We start from the raw sequence: 14,133 nt of genomic DNA, 5'->3' as shown, positions 1-14,133 counted from the left end.
AATGTGAGATTTACATGCTTTGAAATATTCATACAGACAAGTCTGAGTTGACATAACAAAATTATCATTTATTACAATTCAAAACTGCAGAGCACTGCCACCGCATAACAAAATATACAATTATGTAACTGAAGAAACACAAGAAATGACGCAACACCAATAAGAGAAATATGACAAAAGATTTGAATTTAGCTGACTACCCTCACAGTTACTTCCAGTCAAATCATACAACTGTCAAAAGAGCAAGTACATCAAGTCAGCAGAGGCAATTTCAGCCTGAATAGAGCGCATTTCACATGCAGATACAGGCAACAGCTTTCGTCCACTCCCTTCCCTGGTCTCTCTCTTTCATTCCCTAGTATCTTTTGCTTATAAGCATAGGAATAAGGTAATACATCTAAATAAGAGATTCAGCAGTGGCTAACATGACCAGATGTGCCACTCTCTATGTTCATGTTCATTTCAGATTGTATACTGAATAACTGCCAAGTCTTGAGTTTTATGCATCACTTTGATCTACTTGTGCATTTGGTGCTGGGAATTCAAGGACTGATGGGTTCAGAGCTAACGGAGATAAGCTGCGGTGTCTTTGGGCTCTAATATCAGGCTCAGGGAGTGACACTCAAACATGCTGATGAAGACTGCACCGAAGAGTGGAAGACATAGAGTGAACAACAAACTGGCAAGTAAAGATAGGAAAATGAGAGAGCGCTGGAGGGTTTTTCATTCATGGATTTTTAAGATCTCACAATTGACGAAAAAACTAATTCAGATAAGACACCTTGTATAGTTAATACATTGTTTCAGCTCATTGGGATCTTTGAAGGATGTCGGTAGGTCAGTTGTGATGTTTCTTGGAGGAAAGTACATCTGAGACTGACAGTGTCTTGTTGATCAGAATTTGTCGCCCTCTAGCTGGGAGACAGGGCAGGACTAGGCTCTGTGCTGATGTTGACCAAATACTCACTGGACTTGAGACTTGCCAGTGACTTACAGCTGGGTAGAGAAGCCAAAGAACCACACAGACCGAGCATAGAGGGAGTGTTGTCTTTAGCTGAGGAGAGGAGAGGAGAGGAGAGGAGAGGAGAGGAGAGGAGAGGAGAGGAGAGGAGAGGAGAGGAGAGGAGAGGAGAGGAGACGAGAGGAGAGGAGAGGAGAGGAGACGAGAGGAGAGGAGAGGAGAGGAGCATTAATTAGTAATCGGTATTCAGACATGCTTGTATTGTGTGTTAATCTGTGTGTTTTTACCTGCTGACCAGGCTGTGTCTCCATTCTGATTGCCGTCTTCCTTCTGAGAGTCAGAGTTCAAACTCGCATCAACTGAGAGGTCCAAACTGTGAAAACTTCTCCTAAAACCAAACAAACATTTTATTACTAGATTGACTAAATTGAGCGGTGCTTTCCTGTTGGACTTCACATTTCGAGTCAGTGCTTACCGACGGAACAGCTTTACATTTCCTTGGTTGTTGGCAGCTTGTGCAGTTGTCCATTGGTTAATGAGTGGAATAGACAGTCCTTTTGCCAAATGAGAGGATTCGCAGGGAATGATGCCAGTGCTGCACAACATACCAGAATAAAGCCATTAGAGACTTCCTTAGTAAAAAATAAAATACATTCATTTCATCCTAAGTGTAGTTCAAATCTATTAAGATACTTACATATTGCTCGAGACTTCCGGATATAAAAATTATAAATACACTTTATTTGGAGTGCTACTTGTGCAAAACGCAAATTTCTTAATATTAACCCTAAAATGTGTTTTAATGTCACTATTAATAAGGAGTGTATGATCTTCAAGTAATAGCGTTCTTTAAATGCAAGATAAAGTGTGCCTGAAGTGTACATGCAATAGCTCCACTTTAGCACAATCAAATACTTCAGTGTATCTTTAGTTGGACCTCATTACTTTACATACAAAATTAGTTGTTCCAGTTTAGCAGACTTTAAGAATACTGGTTCAGTATACCAAGAGTACAATTTCAGGGTATTTTTGTTAAGCACATAAATATGTTAAATGTATTAGTATACTTAGTATGCAATAAATGTATTTCAAATACATTTTAGTATATTTATTCTTCACTAGGATTCTAGTTGACACAAATGCAGAAGGTGTGATAGTGTGTGTGCATACAGTTGTGCTTGTAGCTCCAGTATAATTGCCTCCAGTTCTTTCTTCTCCTGTTGACTCTGGACCTGTAGTTCCTCTAGTTTAGCATCAAGCCGCTTGTTCTCAGTTTCTACATTTTTCAGCTGGGATTCCCTCAAGCGAACCAATTCCTCTAAATAACCCTAAAATCACCAGGATTTATCGATCAGTATTTGAAGGCACTATTTCTGCTTTAATCAGCTGTGTTTTAGAACATAGTAGCTGGTTTCTTTCTGATCCAAATTGGTCATTAGTTGCAAGAGTATCTTGGACCAGCAAGAAACCAGCTACAAAGTTAAGATGGATTTGTCAGTAGTAAACATTGTCAACCAGATCACCCAGTGACTGGAAGTCAAAAGCTCCCAATACCTTTTGGGCATAGACGATCTTGAATCTTTGCTCCATCTTTCGGCATTTGTTGCTCCAGGTCTCTTCGTCTGTGACCAAAGGAATGTAAGGATGCTCGGCTACACTCTCATCACTGGCACTGCTGTCCACACTGCGGCGGTCTTCTTCATCACTCAGGTAGTCATAGCTGCAGGGGCAGTAATGATATTTGAAAGGCTACTATAAGGTTAAGGATTTGTGTTTGTTCAGCAAATGAAAAACCTACCTCTGGGTGAACTTTAAGTAAGGTGTGTAGTTAATCACTGCAGGTGTCTTTCCATCCAAAACTTCTCCTTTTAGACAGAAACTAATGGCAGAAAAAAAAAGACATACAGTCAGTATCATATCTCATTATTTGAATTAGTGCCACTAGCGACAAAGAAATGACACGTTGCTGAAAAAAAAACTTTCACACTTAAATAAGTGTCATTTGTGAGTTGTGAGCATATATGCAATTTTCACCTGAAGTCAATGGCACTGAGTCCAATTAGCATCCCTGTCAGAACAGTAGCCTCCTCCCTGAGCATTATGGCACCATCATCATAAAATCTCCTGCAGTGCAAATGTAGATTTACAAATCTATCAAATTACTTTGAAATGATAAAGACAGCTTTCAAACTCATTTGAAAGAGAGCAGAGTTATAACCTGGTTGTACGAGTGTCTCTCAACGCAGTGGCTACATATTCAGACAAACGCTTCTCCATCAAAGCTACACGAATCCAGGCTTGTCCCTGTAGGACAACGGGAGAGTAAACAGTTACAGATAAAGCTTTGCTAGTGAAGCAGGATGGAATGAATCCACACATCAGCATCCAAAACAAAACACATGCTATGCTAATCGTCTCAGGAGTGTAAAGATAGAGTGCTTGAAGATGAAAGTGTCTCGCCTTTGCTCGTGACGTGCTAATGTTCTCAATGCTCTCAATGCTACTGATGCAGTTGTTGTGGACTTTACTGCAGGCCAGACGGATATAGTCCCAGAAACTCCTTTGGCCATCTGAACTGAACCAACCACATGGACCTGATAAAATAAAAATCACCACATATTATTAGCGAGTACCAACAAACATTGAGAGTTAACTCCTGGCCATGGTGCTCTCATGCCACACGTCATGTTCTCACACAGTGAAAAATACATCACGGAGTAAGTAAACTGTTTCCAAAGAGGAAACTGACAACACACTGACAGACCAGACACAGCAGGTTACTTCTGGTAGGAAACAAATTTTGCTTTTTTGTTTTAAAGAAATTCAAACAATAAGTACTGTTTTGTGGCTCTTTAATGTGTCACGACAGATTGCTGTAGCGCCTTAGTTCAAGCAGCACATGTGAACTGATGTGAACTTTTCATATTCACTAGTTAAAGCAAAGAATAAATATGAATGAACATCGGGTATTTTATTTCAACTGTGAAAAGATGTCAATACACACCATTTTTCAAGTTTAAGTCCACCGAAGTTAATCTATACTCTTCTTTCTGATTTGTTAGTTGGACAAAAATGGTGGATTCTGCGTTATGATTAGTAAGATCGCCTGTCAATCAAGATCCCTGCTAAGGGTCAATTGACCGGAAAAGTTGATTTAACATATACCTTTGAAACGATGACTTAGGATGTGCTCCAAAATTGCTGCAAAGTTGATGAACTCCTCTGATGAGTCGTCAATAGGCTCTGCAGTGTACTTTTCCAACAATGTCTTCACAGAGAACCTAAGACAGCAACAGAGAGGCGGGATATAGTAAGTTTAGTTATCTAGATATGCTACTTAGCATATCCGATTTGGAAAGTCCAAATTCATCAGAAAAACAAAACCACGCAGTGAAATTCCACACTTTGTTAACAGTATGATTTGCATCTTAAAGACAGACACAAGCACTAGCATCAGTGCAGGCCCTACTCAACGCTGCTATTCTAGCTGATGTAAAGACAGGCGTTTTCGGGAGTGGTGCCACAGTGGACTACTGAGGTCAATCCCAATTGTCTTGTGTGCTAGACAATGCCCTTTTGATGCCGTATTCACGTTACCACTCCTGCCATCACAATTGGAGTCCTTGTGCCCCTGCCAACATCTCTATGCTACTTGTCGGCGTGGAGACCTTTGTCCTCGCCTGGGTTCCATTCCATCCTCTGCGCCTGTTGTTTTTTTTTTTAAAAGCAACAGTATAGTGAGCGAATCTCCCTCATATCCTGACACACTCACGCACACTTTCCCCACCCACTCACTTGCTGAATTGGTGGTGTGATCTATTTAGGGCTGTCCCGATACAGTGTACAGTTTTCTCCCAGAACAGTCAAACCTGTAAGGCGCTGGTATGCTAGGACTCTTGCCCACTCAAAGGGTAGAGAAAACAGAGAGAGAACTGAGAGTCTGAGAACCTGACGACCTACATGCCTTCATGGGGAACACCAGTATTACGGAAGGGAAGACTGCCCTGTCTGTGGGCGGCTCTTCAATAGCCAGGGGCAAGACTTCCATCACAATGGGCAAGTCCTCAATCACCCGTGGGGTCACCACTACCTCTATGGGCGACTCTACCATAACCAGAGGCAAGACCACCATCTCCCTGGGCAGAGCCAGCTTCAGCCGAGGCAAAACTACAACCTCCATCCGCAAGGCCCTCATGCCCAAGCGCCGGACCAAGTAGATGGAAAAGGGATCCACAAACGCTGAAACAAAGACCAAGACTTCAAAAGCAAGAAAGAGCACTGAGAAGGACGAGACAACCAATATACAGCAAGAGGAAGACTCAAAAGCCAAGGCTTTTCTTTTACTGAGAAAGACCTGCTTTTCAAAAGGGAAAATCAAACTCATGAAAAGCAAGAAGGCCATCTCATGGGGGAAGACGGTTCTTTCGAGGAGCAAGACCAAACTGAGGAAGGGAGAGACTGCGTTTGTGGTGGGTACAACTACAATCACTCACGGGGAGACTACTAGTTCTTTGAGCAAGGCCACTTTAAGTCAAGGGGAGAAGTCTGTCACTGTTGTTAAGACTTCCCTTAAAAGAGGCAAAGAGACTCAATGGAATCTCTACTGGGATTTTCATCTGTGATTTAAAGACACAAATGCAACTGCAAACAGTATATGTACAGTATACATGTATGTGTTTCCACAAAGAATAACTTAGAATAACAAAGAATAACTGTAGCAGAGCGTTTAAGCAGGTTGGATGTCTTGTAAGGTGCAAGTGTTTGCCAGCTTGCTCTAGAATCGCACACAAATGCATTCTAGATGCAAAATGAAGTGTAAGTGTATCTTAAATTGGCTTGGAACTGAGCATGATGTGTTTGTCACTGAAAGAGAATACAGATGATTTTAAATTAAAGATTTGTCTGAGAACATGTTCAGAGATCAGACACCAATCTGGTTTTCATGAAGAGAACATGCATGCATGTGTGAGGGTGTGCACTGCCACAATTAGAATGGCTGCTATTGTCCACATGCAGAAGAGGGTCTTAGTTTAATAATGATCCAGAATCCAGATCTGAGATTCTGTTTTGCAAGTGGAATTGTATCATTTAAATGGACTAACCAAGTCATAGTAAAAAACGTTAACTTCAACCATAGCCTTACAATAAAAATGTGCATTGTTCATTCTTTGACTTGTTAATCTTACATTAAATGTAGCATGAATCAACCAGTATAACAATGAATTAAATCAGAATTGTCAATAAATAGACCTTTGAGATGGTCATTGTTCAATGTGTCTATCTTTAAAATATTTCAGAGGGTTTGTTTCACTATACCTTAAGCTGGGCACACACTGGTTGTCAAAATATACAATGTGACCCAAATCAGATCTTAGATAAAAGTCCCAGCGAACTATAATGTTTATTTTATATCAGACTGTGCAATCATAGCCAAGACTTTGGTCCCAGTTTTCTCATGGACAGCTAGTAGAAGTGGTAAGACTTTGTCAAGTTTAGATTTATTGACAAGAAACCAAAGTCTTACAGTGTGAACCTGGCTTTACCTAGCAGCGGGCACAACTAGCAAGCATCTCAAGAACTGGCTATATAGGAAATGTTTTAATTTTCACAGCTGGACAGAAAAGAACTGAACAAAACACTTTCAACAATAACTTATTTGACTGTACATTTTGGGGATCTGACATAAACTAATAAAAGCAGACCACACCCTACAGTCTCAACACTCTGTGTTGGGCAGTCAACAAGATACCCTTCTCAGAAGCCATGTACAGTATAACATTGGATAGCAGTTCTAGGGAGGCACAATGCCACGGTAGTGATGTCACCACCAATTGTGTCGCTCAACAATGTGTTCTTCAGTGCTTTGCTTTAGTGACAGGACAATGCAGTCTACTGTCCGCTCTGCCCCCAGATAGAACTAAGGCCTCCTACGGCAGCCTCTGTCCATTCACGGCACACAGGGGAGGTATGTGGCCTTGCAGATCCCACGTTACACTGCTCAACAAGAGCTTTATGCTGTATGGGGGTTGCTCTCACCACGCTTAGCATTCTGGTCCCATCCCGACACTAGCTGTTTGGACTGTCACACCCAGCCAGACACTGTCTGTGCGCGTTGGGATGCGTTGCTGCCAGGGCACGCGATGAGCCATCATCACCTCATCCTGTAAAATCAGGAGAGCAGAAGTTTCCCAAGGGAGAGTTGAGAAAATTTAACCCTGAACGTGCTCAAAGTCCAGTCATCTAGGCTGGCTGCTGGAGGAGACCTCCTGGAGCTTCTCCGCCACCACCTTCGATTCCGCCATGGGTAACACCAGTTTCACAGAGGGCAAGACGGCCCTCAATCTGGGGAACACATCGATCAAGAGAGACAAGACCAAACTCATGATGGGAAACTCTTCTATCTCCCGCGGGAAGAGCACAACATCCCTGGGCTCTTCCACCATCACCAGTGGCAAGACGAAGATCTCCATGGGTGGTGCTTCCTTCAGCCGAGGCACCAAGACTACGTCCTTCCGAAAGGCTTTTATGCCCAAGAGGAAGACTCTTTAATGGGCAGTAAGGCCAAATCTTTGGGGAGGGTGCATAGTGCTGGGAGTGGGATGGGGGGACAGATTCACCAAGCTGGGAACAAATAAAACATAGACATATATCACCAACAGCTGAGGAAACATCATCATCATCATCAGAGCATACCTTCTGTGGAGATAAGTTATTGCATTTTGAATAATTTTTGCCATTCACAACAAACACTTTACCTTTTGGACCAAGTCTCTTTTTTGTTCACCTAAAAATTTCTCTGGAATACATCCTGGATACAGGTTAGTAATTAATGAATCCAACTCCAAAGGATGATGGTTATGCCATGGACTTTTATCTGTAGCAATAATAGAATTACTTCTGTGTAACATAATTTAAATTGTGCTAATTAACATATTTCATTATGTTACATCGATATTCCAAGGCTCTACAAGGATTACTGATCTTGCCAGCTTGGATTTCAGTTTAGTCACCTGTAGTTGTTTGATTCTGGCTGTTTCATTGCTTCGTCATTTGACCAGGGCAAAATTTGTGCAACTAATGACAACCCAGTTAGATTTGGATACTTTAAACAACAAACAATTTTTGAGTTTTGATTTTCTCTTTGGCTCAATGAATGAACCAAGAGGTGTCTTCCACAAGGGTAGGGCAATCCCATGCCCCGAGAACAATCCTAATCATTGCAGGAAGGATAACTCCCAACACCAGCCAACCAATTACCTTGATTGGACACAATGCCTGGTCACAAGGGCTGTGAAAAACACACGGATATGATAAAGTCTGACAACTGTACAATGCGTAAATGTAAATATTAAGATTTGCATGTCTCTGAGGGTCAGCAGGGTGAGGGCTAAAATGCTAATATAGGAATGTGGCAGCAAGACTGTCTTGGTACAATTTGACACTGAAAAACAAACGTGCAGCCACTTAACAAATGGCTTTTGTGTCCTTGGTCTCGCCCCCTTGGTAACAAGCCAAAAAGCCAGAACCTTCTATGAAATATTACTTCATAGCACTTTTTCCTTAAGATTTTGTTACGGTAAGTTTTTTTCAGAACACCGTTGACTAGACACTATGAATAACCTCCCAGTTATGGATTGTTCTCAGTTTTTAAAGCCTACATATAACTTCACTCAATTTCACTGTTCTTGCCTTCCTCTCCCAAGCCTGACCAACGACCCTTTCACTACATCTCCCTCCCAGTCTCTGTTTTGAACTTTTTAATTAACTTCTTTCACTCCCCTTCCATCACCAATCTTGTAGGCAGTACCAGCATTGACTGCTAATTCTGGTTAAGCATTCCCACCAATAATCCAATAGTTGTTCAGTAAAAGGCCCCCCAGACAGACTGCAGCACATCTTACAGACAACAGTATAAATTTTTTACTATAATTGTAGGATAGTTCAGTGGTTTAGGTATGTGCTGGGAAGCTAAGTAAGTGAAAATGATGGTTTGTGTATTTGTGGGTTCAGCCTCATTGCTCTGAATTAAAGTTGATCATGGAAGAACCAGTCAGAGGAAGCTGAGCTGATGCCAAGACAGGTTTGGTAAAATAAATATGATTTTGACATGTTCCTAAGAAATTAGATGGTCAGAGAACTAGATCTTAAGGATGGAGATGAAATATGGCAATTGCTACCCGTTTTTAAATGTCTGAATAACACTGATCCCCAGCACCTTTAGGAGAAATAGAGAAAAGCTAATTTAAGAAACTACACATTATCCAGACAACTATGTCCCTTTGAAAAAATGTCCCATAAGACATCATCTACAGTGACTTCTGTATGTAATTTCAGATGAAAAGTCATACACAAAACTAAAGCTGTTGATTGTGCTATACAAAGACTGACACTGAATTCAAATGCTCATCCTTGCAGAGTTCTTGAATCATCGGAGTCCACACCTTTACATTACTAGCTTCAGCACTCTGGAAAACTTTCTCAAGGAGATGAGCAAAACTGGCCATTCCATTATATTGAAAAGTCAAGACATGGGGACATCAACACGAGCCTTTCGTTTACCGCTGGAACTCTTACCTCTCGACTTTGACCTGGGAGGCAGTCATCATGCCCTATTTTACACTGCTTCATGTCTTAAACTCACCCTTTATCAATGATGATATTGCTGCCATTCACTGTTACAGATCTCATGGTTCAAAGTACTGAGCTCTTGCCTTGTTACATGGAAACAATGTTGGGAATACTCTTTTATCCAAAACAACTTACAGTGCATTTGAGGTATCCCATTGGTAAAAAACAACAACGGACAAACATGTAAACCTATTTTGAGTGCCCTTACATTGAAATCTTTATTTATCCCCTCTGAAACTGACATTTGTTTAGTCTGAGTGTAAAAACTGAAACTGTGTAAAATGTGTGACTGTCTATAGTTATAGCATGTCAGAGATCCAGACAGTGTGTGTAACCATTGAAAAAAAGCAGCAGAAATGCAACATCACTAATGTTTCGATCTTAGCACAGAACAAACTCAGCTTTGAGATAAGTGGGTAGGTTATGGGGAGTGAAAATAACCATGTTTCTGTTGGTCAGAACCCTTCTCCACAATGTCAACAGCTCTCAGTTTCAACAAAAATGCTTTAGAGAACTATATTGGTTAGATTTGCACCTGATTTCCGGTTTAGATCATCTAACATGAAGACTACACTGCCCAATGTGATTTAGGGGCCAAATAGAAACATGTCCCTGACAATTTCAATCTGGTTTAAAGGTTGCTGAAGACTGAACAACAACTTTCATTAATGAGCATCTCACTGTGGACTGAGAGACATGACAATGGGAGTGAGGGTTTGATGATTGAGAGTGAAGGAAATGAACGTAATGGTCTCCTGATCTCAATGTACCAGAGAAATACAAACACATGAGAGAAGCACGGGAGATTTGCAACAAGTAATCTGAGCTAATCACGATCCAATTAAGCAGTGTTCTAGATTTCTTTGCTAGCAGCCATTAATTAAGATTCAAATTTATTTTTCTTCGTCAAGTCCTTTGTCCTGTGTAACTTGTCATTTAAATGTTTCAAACAGATCTGGCATGGCCATACAAGAGGTGTGGGAAGGGGAGAAAGGCCTCTGCCCTTTTCAAAAAAGCGTCTTTGTGTTTATAATAATCTGTGCTGTCTGAAGTCCATTTTTGTAATACTTTCTTGTTCATTTTTCCACTCTGCATTAGCATAGCATAATGCGTTTCATGTGTTTAACAATTCCTACATTATGCCATCCAGATGGTAGAACCTTGGAAAGTTTGGTTCTAACCACTGTGCTGTATACTTAATAAATATGTGCTGACATTAATGAAGGTCTATTTTCATGTTGTTATAATCCAAAAATAAATTTTTTGGAGAATTAATATTAACACTTTTACAACCCATATTCTTCCATACTACAGGCAAAGAGATGGGGATGATGATGTCACAACAGCTCGCCACATCACAATCATCTCTTTGACTGCATTTCCATTATGACAACACAATGGTGCTGCTGTCCCAACAGAAGTGACAGTGTTCTGTGTCCGTTCAGCAACTGTACATGTCCTATGCCTGGGGCGCCCCTAAAAATGAATTATTCAACACCCACTTAATGTGTTGTACCAGCCAACCGGTAAAGTGCAGCTCTGGTGCAGTCCCACACAGCCCTGCAGAACTGAATGCAGTGATGGAATTCAGTTTGTGCCTCGTACGCTTCAGCCATGACTCACCAACACACATTACACAGTGTGCTGGGACAAAATGTGCACGTAGCATTGCATGCGTACAATAAGTGGCATTTGGACTGAGACGGAGTCAAGATCCTGATGTGGATCTCCTGATAGGGGCTAGAAAACATATACCCTTAAAAATAAATGCTCCAAAAGGGTGTTTTTGCAGTAATGCCATTGAAGAGCCATTTTTGGTTGGGGAACAGTTGTTAAATTATCTATTTTCAAGAACATTTGTGAGCCTGGACCACAAAACCAGCCATAAGGGTCAATTATATGAAACTGAGATTTATACATCAGGAAAGATGAACAAATTAGCTTTTCATTAATGTATGGTTTACATACGACATTTTGCCGAGATGCAACTAAAATCTGGAATATGGAAGGGTGCAAAATAAATCAAAATATTGAGAAAATGACATATAAAGTTGTTCAAATGAAGTCCATAGTGATGCATTTTACATATCAAAAATTACGCTTTTATATTTACAGTATATAGGAAATACACAAAATAGTTTAATGGAACAAGATCTTTATGTAACATGCTAATGATTTTTGGCATAAAAGAAAATTATATTATTTTGACCCATACAATATATTGTTGGCTATTGCTACAAATATATATATATATTTTTAATATTTTTACCCAGACTTAAGACTGGGTTTGTGCTCCAGGGTCACATTTTAAAAATATAAAGAACCTTTTCTGCTTTTGAAAGGTTCTATAGACATCAAAGGTTCTTCATGGAACCACTGATGCTAATTAAAAAATCCTTGTTTTTAAATCGTGTAACAGCTTTCCATTTCTGAATTGATGAAGCATCTGTAAACTACTTTTAATACTGAGTTGTAGATGAGATTTATTTAGTAAACTGACTTATCCACTGGCATGCTGAATGAATGATGCAAATGAAGCAAAGTTGACAATACATTCATTGTAGTGTAATTTTTTTGAGCAATAAAATCATACAGAGGAAAATAATGCACACACAGTTTGTTTAAAACACAGATTTGCATTTGATATGTTAATTATTCACAGTAAATGCAAGGGAAATCAACATGATATCGATTTGTTTATTGGTTAACATCCAATAGCCATTATGGACTAAGTGACATCAGAAAAAAAAAAAGAAGTTATTTATTTAAGATGAAGAAATAACATTCCATGCAATGACGATGAATCATGCACAGAATAACAGGAATCTGCATTAAGAAAGTAAATAGGTTAAATTTGTATTTTAATATTGACTTTAACAGCTACATAGAGAACAAATCAGTGCTAATGTATGATCCTGTTAATTAGGTAGTGTTGTCTTTATTTGAGAAAAATATTTTACCAAACCCATATATAGATCCCATTCACTTTTTTGAGAAAGGCTCTGTGAGGGAGAATGTCAAATTGTGGGTTTGGCCTATCTATCTAGTGCACAGCATGAAAATGGTCGGATGGATGTAATGACGTCATGGATGCTGCTATGAATAAGGGACCGACGTCCTTAAACGTCTCATCTTCAACGCTTTTACGCAACCCAAAAAAAGGGGCAAATAAAAAAGATGCTTTATCCAATGTCCTATGTTCTAGTTACAAATATATATATATATATATATATATATATATATATATATATATATAACTAAAAACATACAATTAGAAATCTACCTCAAGACAGTTTTAATTACCTAGGCATTAGGTGACATGACAAGCTAACTGAGAACACGCTTCGTGCCGTGGAACGCGGCTCGCTGTGTGTCATGCAGTAAGACTACCTGCAGACGGTGAGGAGATTCTTGCGTTCCACGCCGCTGTTTCTAGAAGAGGATTTCTTCGACGTTAGACCCATAGCCATCGCGGTCTGGAGACAGCCGGACTTCACTCGGCGCAGGCTGCATCGAGCCTCTAGTCTGGCGGAGCGGCTCAGACCCCTCCCTCCGCTGCTGCGTGTCCACTCCGGCTGAGGAGACCGGGCCACAGAAAGACATCCTCTGAATGCTCTCTCAGACATCTGAAGCGTAATATAATCAACAAGCATTCAGGCGAGATCGATCGGAACACGCGCACACACACGCATGATTTTAAATGGCTGATTATAATAATATTAACAACATGTACAACGGTCATGTGTGGAGTACTTCCTAGTGGTTGTTTTAATAATTTAAAGAGATAACACGAGTAGAAAACGTTGTGCAGTGGTTAAAATGAATTATAAATAAATCACGTCGATACAAATTAGTATAAGGTAAATGCGTATCAGGTAAACCTTATTATTTCTTTTCCCTTTGTTTCTGAAAACTAAAGCCTGCAAGTAAACACTATACCAACCAGTTTGCCATATTAAAACACAACATAACTGTAGTCACACTTACCAGGAAACGTGCGAAGCATGTGGCAGGACAGAATGTGTGTGTTATTTATTCTATATATTTTTATTTGCAAAAAGGTGTATTTTAGGTGGGTTATCTCAGAATGAAAACGGTGTGTGGCAAACAAGCTAGGTCTCCTCTAAAATTTCGAGAGAAAAGCACCTGAAATATCAACGTAAGCAAATATCCACGTAATAATACTTTCTTATTAAGTCAGCAGTTTTGTGTAAAATAATACGCCACGGGCGTTAGACATGATTCAGCCTCCACGACATCAACGAGCGGATCTCGAGTTTATTTCATTTAGATGATAAAGCAAGTGTACACACGACCACCAGAGGACGACGTTTAACATATTGTTCAGACCTTCACGGATCCAACAGAAAATGCTCCTTCACGATCTCAGAAGTGAGATTCAACCTGCTAAATCTGCTGTAAATTAACCATGAATCTACATTTAGTTTTATCAGTCGAATAAAGGAAGCATCTTGGTGCTTCTCTTACCGGAAACTCGTGGGCTGATGTATGAACACAGAATTTAGGTTTGAGATGGTTCGTTT

At 40.1% G+C, this 14,133-nt stretch overlaps 2 protein-coding genes and 1 long non-coding RNA gene across 4 annotated transcripts; 2 read left to right on the top strand and 1 right to left on the bottom strand.

Moving 5' to 3' along the window:
* Nucleotides 1-47: 47 nt before the first annotated feature.
* Nucleotides 48-13,913, bottom strand: rundc3aa (RUN domain containing 3Aa). Of its 2 annotated transcripts, XM_059553217.1 has the most exons (11): nt 13,577-13,913; nt 12,980-13,215; nt 4,127-4,242; nt 3,180-3,555; nt 2,996-3,085; nt 2,760-2,840; nt 2,516-2,681; nt 2,132-2,289; nt 1,437-1,556; nt 1,249-1,349; nt 48-1,054 (listed from the first exon to the last, which is right to left on the bottom strand). In XM_059553217.1, the coding sequence occupies exons 2-11, from the start codon at nt 13,213-13,215 to the stop codon at nt 912-914; spliced, it is 1,587 nt and encodes a 528-aa protein (XP_059409200.1). In that variant the 5' UTR covers nt 13,577-13,913; the 3' UTR covers nt 48-911. The 2 variants fall into 2 exon arrangements, with proteins under 2 accessions (XP_059409200.1, XP_059409193.1); XM_059553210.1 differs by lacking the exon at nt 13,577-13,913 and having other exon boundaries at nt 12,980-13,266.
* On the top strand, nt 4,730-6,225 carry zwi (zwilling). The gene has a single exon (XM_059553225.1). It carries the CDS (start codon nt 4,930-4,932, stop codon nt 5,176-5,178), a length of 249 nt encoding a protein of 82 aa, XP_059409208.1. The 5' UTR covers nt 4,730-4,929; the 3' UTR covers nt 5,179-6,225.
* LOC132143071 (uncharacterized) lies at nt 7,511-10,809 on the top strand. The gene is made up of 2 exons (XR_009434179.1): nt 7,511-7,779; nt 9,377-10,809. It is a non-coding gene; the product is annotated as an uncharacterized LOC132143071 (long non-coding RNA).
* Nucleotides 13,914-14,133: the final 220 nt, after the last annotated feature.

The sequence above is a fragment of the Carassius carassius genome, chromosome 1 (assembly GCF_963082965.1).
Source record: "Carassius carassius chromosome 1, fCarCar2.1, whole genome shotgun sequence".
NCBI lineage: Eukaryota > Metazoa > Chordata > Actinopteri > Cypriniformes > Cyprinidae > Carassius > Carassius carassius.
The sequence above is the reverse complement of the archived record's forward strand: the minus strand, read 5'-3'. Positions and strand labels throughout refer to the sequence as shown.

Coding starts and splice junctions, on each gene's coding strand:
- zwi (XM_059553225.1), top strand. CDS start 4,930: ATGGGGAACACCAGTATTACGGAAGGGAAGACTGCCCTGTCTGTGGGC.
- rundc3aa (XM_059553210.1), bottom strand. CDS start 13,242: ATGCTTGTTGATTATATTACGCTTCAGATGTCTGAGAGAGCATTCAGA. Junction 3,086..3,179: donor AGAGACACTCGTACAACCAG/GTTATAACTCTG, acceptor TTTGCACTGCAG/GAGATTTTATGATGATGGTG. Junction 2,290..2,515: donor AGATCGTCTATGCCCAAAAG/GTATTGGGAGCT, acceptor TGGTGATTTTAG/GGTTATTTAGAGGAATTGGT.